The following is a 19,770-nucleotide window of genomic DNA, read 5'->3' as shown; positions in this document are numbered from 1 at the left end:
AAAACGAAGGTATTTTTGTTAGCTGTAAGCCAGTGTGTGTCTCATTTCAATCGGACCTACGGTTCTCTCGGTACAATGCCAGAAATGGAGCAAGGGAGGGTCACTGCTCCTATCTTTCCCCATTATAACTTTTGTGATTTTTTCTGAAAATTTCAAGTCAGACCTCAACTTCTACCTGCGATTTTAGAAAAACCGTAAAAGATATCAAAAAGCCTCTATAATATGTTAAACAGGAAAGTCTTGTGAGTTTGTTAAACTTTGAATGCAGTCTCTAAGTTAAAAGGAACCCTATAGAGTTTGAGGTCAAAAAAGTGATAGGAATTTGCTGAAAATTGACCAATCCCATTCATTTCAATGGGAAAATTTTCGCAGAAAAAGCCTAATAACTCGAAAAATTTTAAAGTTATATATGCCAAAAGTAATAGCCGGAAAGAGCTTAACGAGCTGAACGTTTTGGTATAAAATTGTTGCAATAGCTCAAAATTTGAAGGAGAAGAAGAGGTTCAAAAAGTGTACGGAAGCAGAATAAGAAGAAGAAGCAGAAGAATAAAGAGAAACAGGAAAACAATTGTTTGAATGCTTAACAGCATTCAAACAATTAAACACAAATGAAAACCCAATGAGACGGTGGGGGCATCACAACACGTTCAGGACTACCCAAACACCAGTAATTCTTGACTGCACTGATCTGAGGTGTCAATGGCCATATTCCCCTCTCTTCCAGAGTCATATATTTTCCTCAAGTTCAACTGCACTCTGAAGAGGCTCATTTGGATTGTGCCACATAGGCCAGTGACCTTTGTCTCAGCACTGTATGCTGGAACGATCAGCGACAAACCTGGGAATCTGGTTTGTTGAAAATGCTACAACTAGAGATCGTCATCATGGTAGACAGGGGTTTCTTCATTGATGAAATTGTGCCCTGCAAAGTGTACAGGCCAGCTTTTCTTTCTGGCAAACCTCAAATGTCTGCATGTGAAGTTATAGAAACAGAAGCCATAACATGTCTGAGAGTGCATGTGGAGCGCTCCATTCATCTGGTCTAAGAACACAAGCTTTTTGATTGTTATTCCCCTCCTTGCATTTGTAAACAATCAGCTATATGCTGTGGTTTTTCTCCTTACCAACTTTTAAAATAGCCCACTAGTGAAGGCCTGGGCAAAGAAGCCTGATGTCTGAGAAACTCAACATATGTACGGCAACCACACTGTATATTTACACACTTTCATAAAGAAACTGCATATCAAGCTTTCATTCAGATGACCTTCAACAGTGCTGAGCCCTGCTGAGGGACATCCGAGTAAAACCTTGAGATGGCCATTTTCTGTTCACTAACTTGCTTTAGTAATTCCTTACTTTGGTTAAATAAATCAATTGTTGAACCCCCACTCCTCTGTTTGGTCTCCTTTCTTATCCTCTCTCTCTGGAAGCCCCACTCTAAGGGCCTTTGCAGTGTATTAGTGAGTCATATATTGTACAACCACAGTCATAAAGTTTTCAATCAGTAGTTTTATTTCAGTATATATTTTTCCAGTATCACAAAAAATATAATTTTATATGGTTAAAACCATCTAGCTTATGTGCACTTTTTAAAACACTGCCCAGCAAACATTCGGACGTTTAATGACAGTAGAACGGTCACAACTGTAAAATAATATCACAGGAATTAGGAAAAAATAACATGACATCTACTCTATTTTCCTTGCCCGGACTCGAACCTGGATCCTCCAGGGGGAGAGTCACCCTCTCTCCCAGCTGAGCTATGACAGCAACTACTGAAAATCAGATTTTTTAATATAGATAGGTAGAGGGTAAAGTGTGGGGTAAACTAACCAATCAGAGGACAGAGAAGATCTGCCACAGGCCACGCCTCCAGAGTGCCAAAACCCCTTCACAGCCGAGAGAGCAGAGTCAGAAACCAAGCGCGCAGAGAGGCTGCCGAGCGCGCAGAGAGGCTGCCACGTGCGCACGTTTTCCTCTGCCGTGTGCTCGTTGGCAACGCGCGCACGCAGGTTTGTCACTTGTGCACGTCCTTGTGTGCTCACAGACACAGTTTGCTCCCTCTCAGTGCACAAATGACCTCTCGCCATGTATATTTTCACTCGCGAGTCCCGTTCACACGCGCGATGTGGACCCAATCCGCGTGCACGGGTTGTGGCACGCCTCTGACGCCATAGATTAGGACCTAAGATGCAGAAACACCAGATGACACGAGGTGCAAGCGGTTTATAAAGTAAAATCCCTTTTATTAGGATGACGAACAAAAATCCAAAAGGCAGGAAGCCAAAAACCAAAGTCCTGAACACCAGGAGAACGAAAGCTCACACAGAGCACAAAACCTAGAGACGAGGCGCAAAAACAATGCTGACATTAAACAATGGACCGACAAAACGCTGAGATACAGACAGGGCTTTATACACTGGGGAGGATGAGAGGGAGATGAACTGCAGGTGTGTGGGGAGAGAGAGACCAGGGGAACTGAGTTACTAATCAGGGAGGAAACTAACATGACCTAAGAATAAAACCTAAAGACAAGAAGAGCAGGACACATAACTTAATAATCTAAGGGGGGAGAAAAACCTCAAACACCGGTGGGAAAAACAGACTAGAGAGACTGACATGAGCAGCTGTAGCTAAAGGAAAAACACTACAAAAAGAAAACCTTCAGGGGCGTGACAAAAGGGGGCCACAGGAGCACAGCGCCTGGGAGGGGGATATCTGAGGAGGGAAACCTTGAGGGCTGAAGATATGGGAAAAATGGAGAACACCAGGAGACACATGAGGAAGATGCAGGCAAGGACACATGAGGGCGCTAGGAGACACAAAAGGAGAACCTAGAGAGGGATGGAGAACACCAGGAGACACATGAGGGGAGACGCAGACGCAGACCATGACACCCACACTGCAGACTAGAGTTGATTACATTAAGAACCATATTTGAAATAACTGGCCAAACATTTTTAACAATAGAGGATGGAATGATGTTGAGGGCAGAGCTGGATGGTTTCATCCTTCCAACAATTTCATCCAACATATCTGGGGATACAGAGTCAAAAGAATTTAAAGTAGTTGAATCAAAACAGATTTCTTCATCAATAAAACTAAATTGCTGGGGAATTTGAGCTTGAATAGTTTCAGTTTTGCCTATAAATTATGTCAGAAACCTCTCAGCAGTAGTCGAGGAGGCTTTAAGTCCACCTGCACACGAAGGATTTCAAATGTCATCCACGGTCGAAAATAGTACTCTTACGTTATGCTCATTAGAGCTAATAATATCAGATAAAAAAGTGGATTTTGCCTTTTTTACAGCCATTTGATAGGAACACCATGCAGACCTCATGTCTTCAAATGAGGGCTGTGACCTAGATTTCTTCCAGTTCTGCTCACATTTCCTGCATTAGATGAAGATTCTCTGTCATCCTGGACATGATCATCCTGAGCTTTAATATAAAAACAGCTGGACATTTCTTGTTATCATGAAGACATTTTTCTTCTCATCCTAGAGGCTTCTTCACATTGGTTGTGAGTAGAAGGTTGTGAGTTATGGTCAGAAATAAACACACTGATGGTCTTTCTTTAGTTTCTCTTTTGAAAACGTTTTAGTCTAAACAAAGGTGATGTTATTGTTCATAGAACTAAAATTCAAGTCCAAGTAAGACCTGTGGTTAGTTGGCTCATTTGAAAAATGTAATGTTTTTGACCTTGAAAGAATCAGAAATCGTTAGGAACTGGAATTGAAACAGGGGAATCGTTCAAATTCAAACGATGCCCAACCCAACTTTTTGTCTGAAGTGAGTAACGTAACTGCAGTAAACGTTGGCAGATAAAAATAGATTGTGACCGGATTTTTTTAGATCCTGCTGGGGTCACTCAGTGACGCACCCATTGACAACCCAACTCTGGTAATTGGCAGCTCCATAGTCAGAAAGGTGGCAGAGACTCCAGCAACCATAGTCAAATGTTTACCTGGGGCCAGAGCGGCGACATTAAATCCTACCTGAAACTGCTGGCTAAGGATAAGCGTAAATACAGTAAGACTGCTAATTACGCTGGTGGTAACATACCTGCAAACTCGGGGTGTGGAAAAAGGTGACAACCACAATGCCCCCCTCCCGTCTGTGGGGTTTGTAGTGACCTGCTCTGGCATTTACATACTTCTTGTAGGAATAATTAAAATAAACTCATCAACATGATTTTTTGCAAAATGCAAACTATTTTCTACCATGACGTTTAGACAGTCTCTGCTCAGAGAAACGAAAATATATGCGTGACAAAAATGACTAGGGATCATCATATATTTAAAAAAAATTTATGAGACTAATTCACACTCATGTTACAGCCCCCTGTATTTGGGCTGATGAGTTTATCTCCCTCTGTTCATCCTGTGAGGTGAACCCCATGATTCAGCTAAATTCCCCCACCAGAGGGAGCCATTATTTGGAACCCTTTGGCCTGCTGCTGCTCCCCACAGGGCAGCTGGTGCACATCAGCTGATTAAGAGGTCTGCACAAACAGTTGAAAAGCCAGACTGAGAGGAGCTGGAGAGAGAAGCGCAGTGAATCGAGAGGTTTTGAAGCTGAGTAAAGAAGGAGCTGGAGAGAGGAGCTGGCATATTGAGGAATCGGTTGTGGCTGAACTGCTGAGCTGGAGAGCTGTGACTGAGACCAGACTGAGGCCTAGTCAACACGTAGCCTTTTTTTTTAAAAACGAATATCCGCCCCTCCAAAAACTTGCATCCACACCACCTCGTTTTAAAAGAAAACTCTGTCCACACGTACCCGGATAAATACGTTGTTAAGGACATTCCAGACCTGTAGGCGGCAGTACTTCCCCCGTTCTTAACCTCGTCCTTCGTCTGTGGTCTTCCGCAAGGAGCAGTAATTCCGCTTGCAAAAACAAACAAGCAAAAAGCGCTTGGACAATTGATAAAGCGAGCGCAGCTCTGAGGGCATCCATGCTGTCGGCTAGTGTAAACACAGGTCGCACACGTGATGTCAGCATTTTTTTGTCGCGGAAAGTGACGATGCGGACCTTAAAACTCCGGTTTTGTCTGTCCACACGCAGACACCCAAAACGGAGAAAACGCAGATCTTCACTTTGGCCGGAGTTTTTAAAAAGATCAGTTTTCGTGTGAAAAAACTCCGTTTTCGTGTGGATGACAGGCCAAAACGTAGAAAAATATCTACGTTGTGGCAGATGCCCGGCTACGTGTGGACAGGGCCTGAAAGGACTCTGAGAGGGAAGAGCCGCTGCTTTCCTGGTTGGAACGAGTTTCCTAGGATCCCTGAGCTGACATCCAGAGCATTCTCCAAGTGGTTGGGTTCTACACCCTATTGGCTGGAATCAGAGCGAGTGATGAGTACCACTAAGCTTATTTTATCAAGAAGTTCATTAATAGACTGTCATCACTAACGTCCCTCCACCAGTCACATTTTGGTTTAAAGCTCCTTTTGTAAATAATCCTCCGTAGTCTCCTTGAGGGTTAATACTCTTGAATATTCCTCCTTAGACCCCTTTGATTGTGTTTTACTCATTTGTCGACTTCCTTTGTTGGTCCTAGAGCCTTTGTATTAATGATAAATTAATACTTGTTGAGTGCCCACTCACTTTTTGTATTTTAGTTCACTGGCTTTGGTTGGGAGTAGGGTCTTAGAGATTCAGGCTGCAACGCCCTTTGTGTGTTATCAAACCATCTTAAGCCGGGCGGACACTGTGCGACTTTTTCACTCGTAGCACTCAGCTTCAACTCAAACTGTACGACTTCCTCGCAGGGCAGATCTCACGAGTCATGTGCTCACACTGCACGACCCAGTTCTCGGATGCGACCTGACTGCTCACACTGTACGTCTGGTAGCAACACGTCGGCCCTAAAAATATGCTAAAAATAGCCGTTTTTACTCAACACGTTAGACTTTTTTTGTCTTGTTTTGCCTGTTGTCGTTCGGGAGTGCTGCAGGAGGACACACAGGGTTTTATGTATAAATCTGTGTTTTGTGATCAGTTTAATTTGACATGAACACGACAAACACGCTTTCTTGACAATCTTTGTGAGTAAAAAAAACGTGTAGAAACAAAAACGAACAGCGTGTGTTATTAGGGAAATAGCGGGTGAGCGGCGTTGATGCAGGATTGCGCATGCGCCGTGAGCGGTTCTGATACTTTTTGGGTCGCAGCTGCTCGCAGCGCCGCTTCAACAGCGCGATACCCTCACGAGGGACGAGCGAAATATCAAACACGCCAGAAGTCCGTGCGACCTCACGACTGCTGATCGGCAGCTGGTCACATGGTGTTAATCGCCTCTCGTAACCCCCTGTACACTACACGACCGCTCGGCGCAAAACTCCCCCGATGTCGTGGAATCTCACACGACTGGAAAATCGGCTCAAAAAAGTGAAAAAGTCGCACAGTGTACGCCCGGCTTTAGTGATTTTACTCCCAAATAGGGTTAAATATACTTTCCGATAATTGTTGAAAAAAGACAGATTTCTTTCCCTAAGTGGATATTATTATTTGAGATAATGGATTAAATCCTCTCACTTTGTGTTTTGTCATTGCCCCTACAGGCCTGTTGGAGCATCCCACCTGTAGGCGCAGAGTCCAGGAGTTCCAAATAAAGTTTATTTTCATCATTTTAAGATGGTCTCGGCTTGGTTATGTTGCGGGTCCACCAATCCTAGTGAGTCTTGCTCAAGGCCCGTAACACTCAGAACAGCAAACACAGAAACATCTGAAAATATTCCAATATTCCAAAATACTGTAACCATCCCAAAAAGGTTATTGTTGTGGGTCATAAGTGCAGCTGCTCTGATGAGTTTGTTGTGATTAAATGTTTAGAAAGAGCTGCAGCTGCAGGTAAATGTAGCTTTATCTCAGCTTGTGTAAGGAAATAAAGAGGTTATTACATTTTATTTAATGAGCCGTAAGGCGTGGGATTCCATAGTAAATATAAAATCCACCTTATGGATCGAGGGTTCTTTAAACCAGAAGATTGGATGCAGAGATTATGTAACCGTTATGTGTTCACTCAGAGACACATAATAGAGTCGAGTTTAAAAGTTAAGAATTTTATTACTAACAAATTAAACTACTTACTTTTAACTAAATGTATAGTGCAACTAAAAATGGATGAGACGGTGAATGGATGATGTGTGATGTAATCAGAACCAGCAAATCCGAAGAAGCGATTAGTTCTGACGGGAACTGAAGATGTTGTTTTGGAATAACATTTGGTTAGTTTCAGAAACGCATGAGACACCATCAAGTCGGGTCTACCTGCCTTGTGGAAGTCCTCGGTAGATCAGGAATGCTGAGGCCCTTATGGACCCTCTCTGGAAACCAGGCCGGTAGAAGAAGCCGCGGTTCCGACCAGACCCGTCTTGAGTTACCTCCGGCACACGACACGTTATTGGCGTCTGATCAGACCCACCTGGGTCTGTGGAGCTTTTATTCTGAAGGGAGCTGTTGTTGCCGCTGGTTGTTATACCGACTGGATTTTTCAGCTTGTCGTTGGTTCTTCGGTTAAAGAGTCAAGTCAGGATTGAAGAAGAAGAAGAAAATATCATTTCTATAGCGCCTCTCAAGATAAAAATCACGAGGTGCTTGGCCACTCCGTCGTTTGCTCTGGAACGCTTGAACTGGCGTTAGAGCTGACGTGGCGTAGTTTTATACCTCGGTTGTTATGGTTTATTGTCGAATAAAAATAGCCAATCACCGTCAGAAGCACGCCCTCGTCAGATCTGTAAGATTCTGATTGGATCAGTGACAACAATGTGTTGTCTTTTTAACAGTACGTGAAATGAGTCCTGTTGGAATCCTTAAGTCACAGTACTTATTATTTCTATGGGATCCTAATAAAGTAAAATTTTAATTTCACAGGTCGGTCACATCTTATTAAATTGACTAACACTTTGATGGAATAGCTTTATTAAAATAGAGTTCTTTGATTAATTAAAAGAAAAGAGTTCATTCTTCGTTCTTCATTGCTGGAACGTAAACAGTTTAGAAGCGAATGCATGACCTTGAGGCTGTTTCATGCACTCTGGCACTGTGTCAAAAGGGAACAGTTGTTAGAGGATAGAAATGGCTCCTTCATCACGTTACACTTGAACACTTTAATTAACCACTGCAAAGGGCAAATAGCTGATATGACTCTTTAATGCAGCAGAAATGTTATGAAATTATCTCATCACGTGTTTCTCCTCCAGCGTCCTTCAATCTTCTGGTGCCCAGATCCATTCACTGGGGTTTGTTTTACTGGGGTTTGAGAAAGGCTGTGGCATACTGGGGGCCATTTCTTACCAGAAATAGTATTTATGTTACTAATAATACTGGCTATGTTTACTCCTGTATTAATTTAGACAATTTTATTTTAAAGAAAAAAAAAAAGACTTGCAGAACAATTAGTGTTTTTGACCACAACTTCTAAGCCTGCTCACAACCCAAGGTTTAGGGCTGAAAACGTCTCTTGGATGAGAGTTAATAACCAGAATCGTCCAGATGTTTTCCTTAAATCTCTTAGGTTGATGGTGTCCAGGATGACTGAGAATCTACACCTACATGCTGAAGCACGACGCATCACAAAAGTCAAAAGGAAAACTGAAACACTTAAATGTAGCTGCTATCAGTAACAATCTAACAGATTTAAATTATTAAAAGTTCTAAACGCTCTAGATACTTCAGGAAAGCAAAAAATATAGATATTAGGGCTGCACGATAGGAAAACTTGCGATATTCGATAACAGTGCTTAATATTGCAATATCGATATTACTTGCGATAAATGAACAAATACTAATGCAGTGTTAATGTCGTGTGACGTCTGCTTTGGGTTCAAAGCAAACAAAAACTAATGCATGAATTCCATTACAACGTAACATTTTTATTGAAAGAATATGCAGCTGCACCTGCTACTGTATTAGCAGCAAAACAACACACTGCATGCATCACCACCACCATAAAACTTTTTCTGAAGCTCCAAATATTATGAGCTGCTTAACGACACCGAGCGGACTCACGTTCACGTTTGAAAGCAGCGCTGATTCCAGAAACCTCAGCACAAAGTGCGTTCATTGCTCTGAGCCAGCATGACGAACAAGGGAACGGCGCTGCTAACTCTGTTCGGGTGTTGCTTTCCATCCTAAAGGGCTATGTAGGGGGCGGGCGTATTACGTGAAAGGACCCATCTGATTGGCCGCATATCAGAAGGGCTACATTTGATTGGTCAAATAATACTTCCGCGTAAAAAACAGCTGGTGTACAAAAAGTTGATGTATGACACGGATCGAAATGTTGAACCAAACATTTATCGCTGTGTTTGACGTGCTTTGCGATGGGCCTATCGCACTTCCTGTTATCCCGATGACGATAATTTTTCGATATATTGTGCAGCCCTAAAATATATATATATCACAACTTTGTGTTGTGAGATTTATTATCATTAACATTATTATTATTACATGACAACGTAACCTGCGTCCACCTCGGCTGAAGACCCCCTGGACGCAACTATGACAGGACACAGCGAAGAAGAGACGCTGGAAAAGGAGAACTACTTCAATCACCTGCACCCAATCTCCAACCTGGTTTCACGGTCAAAGGATCAGAAGGACTTTCGGGGACAAGATCAGCTCCCTGACAGGTGCACAACCACCTCAACACGCCATGGAAGGACCCAGACGTCTCCCTACTGAGAAGTTGAACTGTGCGCTCTCACATCCCAAACTCCATTCTTGCATTCCAGACCTGGACTTCAAGGAACTCATCAACTTAAGACTGAAACCATCCTGATCAACGGACGAGGACTCTAGCCGTTCCAAACCGTTCTTCAACCGGGACTCTCAGTCCATGGACAAGCCCTTTGATGAAGAACGCCTGGTTTGCCTCAGCTTCTGCCATAGTTAGAGCTGCATGAATTGATACTACCTGTTCCTCATTCACAGAAACAGCCGTGTGCCACCTGTAGCTTTAAATTCATCTGATGTTTCAATAAACTCTACTGATGTTTTCTGTGTATTATATGGTCTTGCTAATCCTTCCCAATCTCTTTACAGGAACTGCTCTAAATTGTAGAATTGTTGCATCACAGTAAATTCACGTCAACATGTATGAAATAGCTCTTCTTTAGTTTATGATGGTGTTGATTTCACTGATTTCCATTATCTCACTTGTGTCTCTGTAAGCTGCTGTTTGTTATTGTCAGTTGTGTTTGTCTCATCGTGTTTTATTTATTTGTTCTGTATTATTTTACTTTTTTTTTTGTTTGGTTATCCTATTCGGATAAACAGGAGGGATTATGTTATGGAAATGTTATGTTTATTATTAACTGAATGTATTATTCTATGCCTGAAAGCACACACACACACACACACACACACACACACACACACACACACACACACACACACACACACACACACACACACACACACACACACACAAACACACACTTATCTTTGTTATAAATAAACTCTGAGAGCAGAAACTCGGGGCCGTTGCCTTGAGCTTCTGCCCCTGATTGCAGTTTGGTGACTTGTCTGCTTGTTGTCTCTCCTCTCTCTCCAGCTGCAGGTATTGGGTTATTGATAAAATCCCTAACAGTCATGTAATCATTAGTTTAGAAATATAGAATTAAACTAATTTTTATAAACTATATTCTTGACTCTGTCTGAATTAATATGAAGTGTGTGTTCCTAAGGTCGTATTAAATCAAATATTCAAAGACCAATAAGATTGATCATTTATAATTAGATGGAATATCACATCTTATTGATCATTCAGTAAAAGTAACCACTTCCATCACGTTACACCATCAGCATGGCTCTACACTTCATCCTGCAGCATCTGGACTCCTGGGTACCTACACCAGGATCCTGCCAGAAGCAGAAACAGCTGGAGTTAGCAGGTCAGATCCACGGTGTGTAAAGTCCACTCATGGAGGGAACAGGAAGGGAAACCACTGAAGAACCAGGATAAACAGACCCGAGGAAACATGGACGGAGACACAGCGCTGCCCCGTGGCCAGGCGGGAATGTGGAAACGGACCTGTGGCTATTCCAAACACAGGCGCCATCTTGTTAGCGGCCAGAAGCAGAGTATGGGTGGGATGAGGCTGGCCCATACTCTGGAACAGCAGCTGCTATGTGTGGACTCTCATGTGATTTGTTTATTTACATTTGTAGTAAACCTTTCTCCACACTCATCATGACTAAATGATTTAGGTTTCTTCTGGACTTTCCTGCACGAGTCTACATGTTGCTTCACTCTAACACATTTCTTATGAACCAAACAGCCTGAAGACCTTATTGCTGGATGACTCGTCTCCCTCACGTGTCTCTGGAGAGACCACTTGTGAAGAACTTGTTGACAGACTTACCATCTGACTCAGAAGACCTGCTCTCATTCCAGTCATCATCTTCATCTCCAGTTTCAGACCCAGAGTCTGACAGCTCAGAGTCCCGATTCACACCATCATCATCATCATCATCATCTTCATCTCCAGTTTCAGACCCAGAGTCTGACAGCTCAGAGTCCAGATTCACACCATCATCATCATCATCATCTTCATCTCCACTAACTTCAGTCTCTGAAGAATCAGATGTTTGTTCATGAGGGTTCAGATCTGGGTTCCTGCTAGTTCCTGCTCCTCCACCAGTTTCTGCTGCCATCTGGTCAGCTGAGCTGCTGGTTGGAACATCTCTGTCTTCTATTTGCTGCTGATGAAGCTGTGAGACCAGAGGTTTCTCTTCATCATCCTCACTCTTTATAGAAACAGCAGTAACAGGAAACCCGACAGCTTCAGTCTCCTCCTTCAAACAGAGATGCTCTCCCTCCAGACTGGTCCAGAGCTCCTCCTGTTCCTCCTTTATGTGGAGGTGTTCTGGGTCCTGCTGGTCCACACCAGCACTCTGTTCTTCAGGAGCTTCTTCTTTAACCAGCACCAGCTGTGGAACATCTGTAGGAAACACAGACACATGATGTTACAGACCACCATACCTTTATATTTACACCATGAGTGATACTGGCTACATGATGTGGGAAAAAGGAACAAGAACATGAACTTCATTTAGATAAAAACAGATTTCTACTTTAGGAACAATAAAAACTTCGATCACAATCAGCGTGTTTGTTTCTGACCAGAACTTCTAAGCCTCCTACTCACAACCCAAGCTTTAGATCTGAAGCTGATGTGAGGAGAAACGTCTCCAAGATAAAATCAGCAACTATTCAGTCAAAAGGAAAATGAATAAACACTTAGATGTAGCTGCTGTCAGTAACAATCTTTCACTTTTAACCTCTCAGCAGGCTAGAGCACTACAAAGCAAAGGAATCTTACTAATTAGCATTTTGGGAGATTTATTGTTATTATTATTATTATTATTAGTAGTGGGTTACTTAGTGACTGAGCAGTGGGCGGAGCCTGTTGTTTTCTACTCATTGTATTATTTTTCAGCGTTTTATTGTGATTCCTTTCGTGACCTCGGTCTGGGACACGTGCTGTATGAATAAACTTGGTTCTTCTTCCACCACAGAGAAAGGCTGCTCTTCCAGCATCATGAACTTCCTTATGGTCCGGTTATTAGTAAGTAAGTAAGTAAGTAAAAGTTTATTTATATAGCGCCTTTCACAGATATAAATCACAAAGCGCTGTACAACATGATAAAGGTCAGGGCAAATACCTCTAACCAATAAAAACATCAGAAAAACAATAGCAGTGATAAACGTAAAAAATAAAATCATGAGTATAAACAAAGTGAAGGTGTGAACCCGAACAAAGCCATCTTTTTGAAACATTTAGGGAGGGAACGCCTGGATGAAAAGGTGAGTTTTTAGATGATTTTTAAAGACCTCTACAGTGTTAGAGAGACGGAGATTTGAAGGTAGACTGTTCCAAAGTCTGGGTGCAATAGTCTGAAAGGCCCTGTCCCCTTTGGTTTTCAGTCTGGTTCGAGGAACAGCCAGGAGGTTTTCAGATGTGGATCTAAGGTTCCGAGAGGTGATGTGTGGGGATAAAAGCTCAGATAGGTAGCTTGGAGCCTGGTTGTTAAGAGCTCTATAGGTCAGGACTAAAACTTTAAACTGTATTCTATATTCTACCGGGAGCCAGTGGAGGGACTGTAAAACTGGAGTGATGTGAGCTCGTCTGCTGGATTTGGTTAGGAGTCTGGCTGCTGCATTTTGGATGGCTTGAAGGCGTGAGAGGGAGGTTTTGCTGAGACCAGCAAAAAGACTATTACAATAGTCTAAGCATGATGACACAAAGGCATGGATGATTTTTTCCAGATCTGCAGTAGAAACCAGTTTACGGACTTTTGAAATGTTTCTCAGTTGAAAGAAACAAGAGCGGGAGATGTTTTGACGTGTGAGTCTAAACTTAAAGCTGGATCAAAAATAACTCCTAGGTTTCTAATGTTGGCCTTGGCTGATGGGCATAAAGAGGCAATTTCTTGCTCGATTTTTGGCTGAAGTTCCGGGGGTGCAGCGATCAGGGTCTCTGTCTTGTTAGCATTTAAGACAAGAAAGTTGCTGGACAGACAGTTACTGATCTGGGTCAGGCAGAGTACAAGTGTGGCCAGCATGTCCAACTGGTGTGGCATAAAGGACGTATAGAGCTGAATATCATCAGCGTAGATGTGGTAGGAGATGTCTGGGAAAGACTGAATGATGCCAGCTAGGGGAAGAATATAGAATGCGAATAGTAGAGGCCCTAGAACTGAACCTTGTGGGACCCCGCATGTTAGAGAGGCAGTGTCTGAGGAGAAGGTTTCTGACTTCACTGTGAATGTTCTGTTAGTGAGATAGGAAGAGAGCCAGTCTAGAGCAGAACCTGAAATCCCAGCCAGGGCCTTTAACCTGTTTAGTAGAACGTTGTGGTCTACAGTGTCAAAAGCTGCACTGAGGTCAAGCAGGACCATGACAGAGCATTTCGCTGCATCAGCAGCCATCAGGAGGTCATTATGCACCCTTACTAGAGCAGTCTCAGTTGAGTGCTGCTTCAGAAAGCCAGACTGGAAGGGGTCAGAGATCTTTGACTTAGAAAACCAGGATCTGAGTTGGGTTTCAACAACCTTCTCAAGTACTTTGCTGATGAAAGGTAGCTTAGAAATGGGCCTAAAGTTACTGGTGGAGCTGGCGTCAAGGTTGGGTTTCTTTAAGAGATGAGTCACTACTGCATTTTTAAAGTAAGATGGAACACAGCCTTGGCTCAGTGAGCTGTTGATTATAGTCAACAGAGATGGACTGATAGAGAAAAGGGACCCGACTAAGACAGAGGGAGGTAAGATATCTGATGAGCATGATGAGAGTTTCATCTGACTGATTATTGAGGTTAAGTCATTTAGTGTAATTGGGGAGAAGGAGGTGAAAGACTCGGAGCACTGGGGGGCCTCCCCTCCTGAGGGGACGAGGGCTGGTGGAATGCTGGATCTCAGATTCAGCACCTTGTTTTCAAAAAAGTGGAGAAATCTGTTACAGTCATCAGCTGAAGATAGCTGAGCCTGCTGCGGAGGAGAAGAAACGATGCTGGAGATGGTATCAAACAAAACCTTAGGATTATTCTTATTTTGACATATGAGGTTGCTGAAGAAAGAAGACCTGGCATTTTCTACAGCTTCGTTGTATGACTCGAGAAGTTCTTTAAAATATTCGCGATGAACAACCAGATCTGTCCTCTTCCACCGTCGTTCCGCTTTTCTATAGGAGCGTCTAAGTTCAAGAATCAGGTTGTTCAGCCAGGGTGAAATAGAGGCACTGGAACTGCGGCTGGTTTTGTAAGGGGCGACCTGATCTAGAATTTTGAGGCAGTGATCATTAAATGAGTTGGTAAGGAGCTCTACGTCATCAGAGGAAGGAGGTACAAAGTCAAAGAGGGAGGAGAAATTTAAAATGGTAGAACTGTTGATAATACGTCTTTGCTTAGCAGAGACTGGTAAAAGAGATTCAGAATTTAGGTTGATATGAAAAGAAACTGACTTATGGTCACTGAACACAACATCATTTATCTGCAGCTCATCAACAAGAAGTCCGTAGGAAAAGACCAGATCCAGGGTGTGGCCTGCTCTGTGAGTGGGACCAGACACGTGTTGAGAGAAATTAAAAGAATTCATCATGTTTAGGAACTCCCTAGTGGAGCTGTTAGATAGATCCTCAGCGTGGATGTTGAAAACTCCAACAATGATTATCCTGTCTAGTTTAATAGTTGAAGATAGGAGATCCTGAAAGTCAGACAGGAAGGATGAAGTAGATCCAGGTGGGCGATAGACCAGAATTCCATAAACTGGTTGAACTCGACCAATTTTAATCATGATCATCTCGAATGAGCTGTAGGAGTTTGAGGATATAATTTGGCACGAAAAGTGTTTCTTAAAGATAACAGCTGTTCCTCCACCACGGCCTGTGGTCCGTGGAGCAGAGAAGAAAGAGCAGTCTTGAGGACAGAGCTCACGGAGATGAGTGACGTCATTTTCGCGCTGCCACGACTCGGAAATCCACAAAAAGTTTAATTTTTTGGTCCATAACAGATCGTTGAGGATGTGAGACTTGTTGGCGATGGAGCGCGCGTTAATCAACATCACTTTCGCGGAGGAATCTGGCGATGTGTGTGCCGCGGACACGATAATGGCGGGCGGCTGGCGGGCTAAGCTACGTAGCGACTCCAGGCTACGCCCGCGGAGGTTCTTTGTCTCCCACCCCTTCAGGTAGCGTCCCGCATCAGGGGCTCCATTTAGCAGCGAGATCAGCCCAACTCCGTTAAGTTTCTGTTGGATCCGCCACAACACAGCCTCTTTTCTTCGTGGTCTCTATTCTGTTCTTTTTCTCGTTTTTTCTTTATTCGGTCCTTTCATTTTTTCCTACTCTGCTCTCTTACTCTTAATTGATATGAACCAACAACTGGAGAGGGGTTCTTGAGTGACACGCGACGCGGAGCAGCGATCAGGCAGAGCTTCGCCTCTCAGGACCTTTCGAAGCTGAACGAAGAAGCCGGCTCTCTTCCCCCGTTTCCTCTTCCATGGCCTCCTGGGCAGCGGCAGGCCGACAGGTAACAGAGGGCCGAGATCTGGGTTAATGCCAGGTTCCAGAGGCGGTGGGAAAGCGGGTCCGGTATCGGAGTTCTGGAGGTTGATCATCGTGGACCTGATCGACAACAGTAAGTCTCAATCATATGTTAGCAGGGACTCCGCACCAGATAGAGAACAATAAAAAACAACAAATAACCAAAACAGATCAGGAGCCTAGCAGACGCACAGCCACTCATGGGCGCCATCTTGCTTGTGTTAAGCACTGTTATCGATTATCGTAGGTTTTCCTAATATCGTGCAGCCCTAGTTTAAAGTTACTTTTTTCGTAACATACGTGGTGCATTTGACAAGACAGAGCTGAAAACGGCTCGTGCTGCGTCGGTCACTGCCTCCGCTCCAGTCGGGATTTTTTTTTTTATTTATTATTTTAACTCTCTCTCTCTCCCCCTCTCTCTCTCACACACACCTCAATCAACATTGTTTTGTTTAATTGTGTGTGGGGAAAATGCCAACAACGTTAGGAAAAAAATCAGTTTAATCAAATTAAAATGAAATGGTTCTAGTATTTCATATTTCCTAGTTCCTACTGCATGAGTTCAGATTAATTAATTCATAAACTTAAATATTAATGTTCTGATTTTACTGAAAAACTTGTTCTGTATTAGGGTTGTCACGGTGTGAAAATTTAACCTCACGGTTATTGTGACCAAAATTACCACGGTTTTCGGTATTATTGCGGTATTTTTTTTAAACGTGTTACACTTTCACACAATTAAATAAACCCTGTATGTCAGAAAATATTGTCCTCAGTTTGTGTCTAATTTTTGCCTAAAATGTGTTATTTTGTAATTATGTTGTTTATTTGTTTACATTTTTTTCCTTTAGTCTTTAAAATACCAATATTTGCCCATAACATCTTATGTTTTGTCTGTTTGATGTCATCATTTTAAAAATATTAGATCAGATGATACTCAGTACTCAAGTAGCCTTCTAATCAGATACTTTTTTACCCTTACTTGAGTAATAAACCCTATATCAGGAACATATCGTCCTCGGTTTGTGTCCTTCCAGTGAGCTTTGCAGATGTGGGAAAATGTCATCAGGCAGTAATCATTGTTAAATTCATAATTATTCTCGGAGAGAGACCAACTCTTATCTGCCCCTGGGAGCTCCGTAATGCATAGCGTCATTTCAACATGGCGGTGTCCGCGACACGGTTTATATGCAGGTAGCGGCGCTGCGGCTGCTTTATATAGCAACTCGTTGCGTTCTCCCTCAACCCAAATCCTCGGATCACGCATTTTAGCTAAAGCGCTAACGTTAGCTTGCCTTGCGTTGACTGTAGAGTTGTGGGTGATGGTCACGCAGATGTGTCATGAGATTTGAAGCGTTGCTGCCTTTCAAAGACACTTTTTCTGCACGTGCTGCAAACAGGATAGCCGTCTTCTATCAACTGTCCCTCGGCATTCCTCAAATATCCAAAAGATGCCCGTACTTCCGACTTTGTCTTCTTTGAGGGATAAAAAATGTCCTGCGTGCTGCCGTCTTCTCCTTTCACCATTATTTCAGCTTTAGCTTCAAGAAAGTTTTGGTTGTAAACAACAAAGCGCGCATGTGCCGCCGGCAACTTCAGCAGATGCAGGGTGTAGCGTTATGAATCTTATAATGGTCTGCCCTTAACAGCTGCCCCTTCACACAGTAACATCACCAAAGTCGGACGCTTGGTTCAGTATGTTTACATTCCAGAAGAAGAGAAGAAGAGCGCTTTCCTTTAATTAAAGTATTTTATTCGTGATAAAGCTAATCAGAGCATATGTTGATCATTAATAATCAGGTGAATGATCTGTGAAATAAAGATGTCATGAGTTATGTGTTTAATGAATAAACAGGGCTGCACCAGACAGACTGATCTACATTACCATGGAAACGCATGACACATTATTCTCAACCAATCAGAACTTTCGTCTGTGGTAGGGCAGAATCTGGGTTGTTTATGAAAGTCGTCCAATCCGGTTTACTGAGATTTGTAAACAGTTAGGGTATATAAAATAAGGCAACGCCATTTTAAGTTCAGTTCCACGTTAACATCAGCTCTGTTCGATCCGAGCTCCAAAGGAGTTACACCATACTCTCAACATTGTTTTCAACCAGCTCTCAATCCATCACCGCCAAAAGAGAAGTACAGACTGGCCAGCTGTATTTTCGATTTTAAGCTGAGAACTGTCAAGCTGGAGATTTCCGTCGTTTGAACCAACGAGACGACGTTCCTTCAAAATAAGAGTGAACTTGTTGACGCCTGCCGATGCTACCTGAGTCGACCCTTCAGACGGGCGTTGTGTGCTGTGACCGCTGTTTCAACCAGCTCCAGTACCTCTGAAGGTCCAAGGACCTGGCAATTCCTGATCTAACACGGGAGGCTCCCCCTGGGTACGTAAATACGGCAAAATGGCGGCTCATGTCATCAGCTTCTGAAGCCTCGTGGTAGCCTAGTCATAACAACCAGATTCGCTACGTCAGCATAGAGATTCTGAACACACACACACACACACACACACACACACACACACACACACACACACACACACACACCAATACGAAACATCCAAATCCATATGCATTCATCATTGAGATAGTCCTGGTAGATTGTAAGAATTTATAATTATAGAAATTAAAGATTCTTAAACGATCCCAACTCTCTCTTTTCTTGTCTCTCAGTCAATACAAAGTGTTTAAGTAAACTCCCTGATGATAAAAACAGCCACTTCTGATTAATTACTTAGATCTAATTACAGTGTATAAATATACAAAATCAGATCATTAAACTATCTAATTACAGTGTATTAATATACAACTTCAGATCATTACATTGGTATATACAGCAATCCTTAAGTAAAATTTACTACTTTTTAATACTTTTTTTTACTACCTTCAGAATTTTTTTAAAACAATCACAACACTAAATTGCAAGTGTTAATCAGTGACCTATTTACACATATTTTAACATATATAACATACAAAAAAATAGACTTAGAGACTCACTGATGTTGACAACGTATTGCACATATTTATTTTACTTAGAAAATAAGCCAGGCACTTCTGTTCAGCGGTTCAGACAGTTGACCACGAGGCCTGAAATGATGCAGAACGACCACTTAATATGACGTCATCATTATGTGACCGGATATGCTAAAGTAGGGCTGCTCGATTATGGTAAAAACAATAATCATGATTATTGTGACTGAAATTGAGATCTCGATTATTTAAGACGATTTGTCAATTTATGTAGTTTTTTTTTTTTTTATTCAGTCATAAAACTGCTCAGGGCACAATCAGGGCAAAAATAAACAAGAAACAAGATGATCACTTAAATAACTCCTGATTCCCAGTATAAAAAGACCAATATACTTATAGCTCCTAGTGTATGACCCAAGGGCTATAGACCTTGGTTTAACTCATTTAAGTCTAACCAGTACAGACCCAAATACCAACATCTTGGAAATACTGACAACAATAATTATACAGTGGCATTTATAACAAATAAATGCAAATAAATTGATGTTCACAAAATTTTGCATAACATTTATTTAGTCATGTCAAGGTGCTGTAGGAGAGTGCACTAGCACAGTGTCCTCAGAGAGATTCGTTATTATTTAACAGCGTGAGGAACTTATTTCTACCTTATTTATAAACTATTTACAAGTCCATCAGTTAATGTAATAATTGTCCCAACCACAGCTGCACCTCCACCCCCCAACCCGG

General features: G+C 42.4%; 1 protein-coding gene across 2 annotated transcripts in view; it reads right to left on the bottom strand.

Annotated features, from left to right (window-relative positions):
• Nucleotides 1-472: 472 nt before the first annotated feature.
• LOC139066180 (uncharacterized) overlaps nt 473-19,770 on the bottom strand; it is a 28,634-nt gene continuing 9,336 nt past the window's right edge. For both annotated transcript variants that reach the window (XM_070548364.1, XM_070548365.1), the window contains exon 3: nt 473-11,948. In XM_070548364.1, coding sequence (XP_070404465.1) covers nt 11,320-11,948 — 629 coding nt within the window. In that variant the 3' untranslated portion in view covers nt 473-11,319. The remainder of the gene's footprint in view (nt 11,949-19,770) is intronic.

The sequence above is a fragment of the Nothobranchius furzeri genome, chromosome 2 (assembly GCF_043380555.1).
Source record: "Nothobranchius furzeri strain GRZ-AD chromosome 2, NfurGRZ-RIMD1, whole genome shotgun sequence".
NCBI lineage: Eukaryota > Metazoa > Chordata > Actinopteri > Cyprinodontiformes > Nothobranchiidae > Nothobranchius > Nothobranchius furzeri.
Note: the sequence above shows the minus strand (reverse complement) of the source record. Positions and strands in the feature narration are given on the sequence as shown.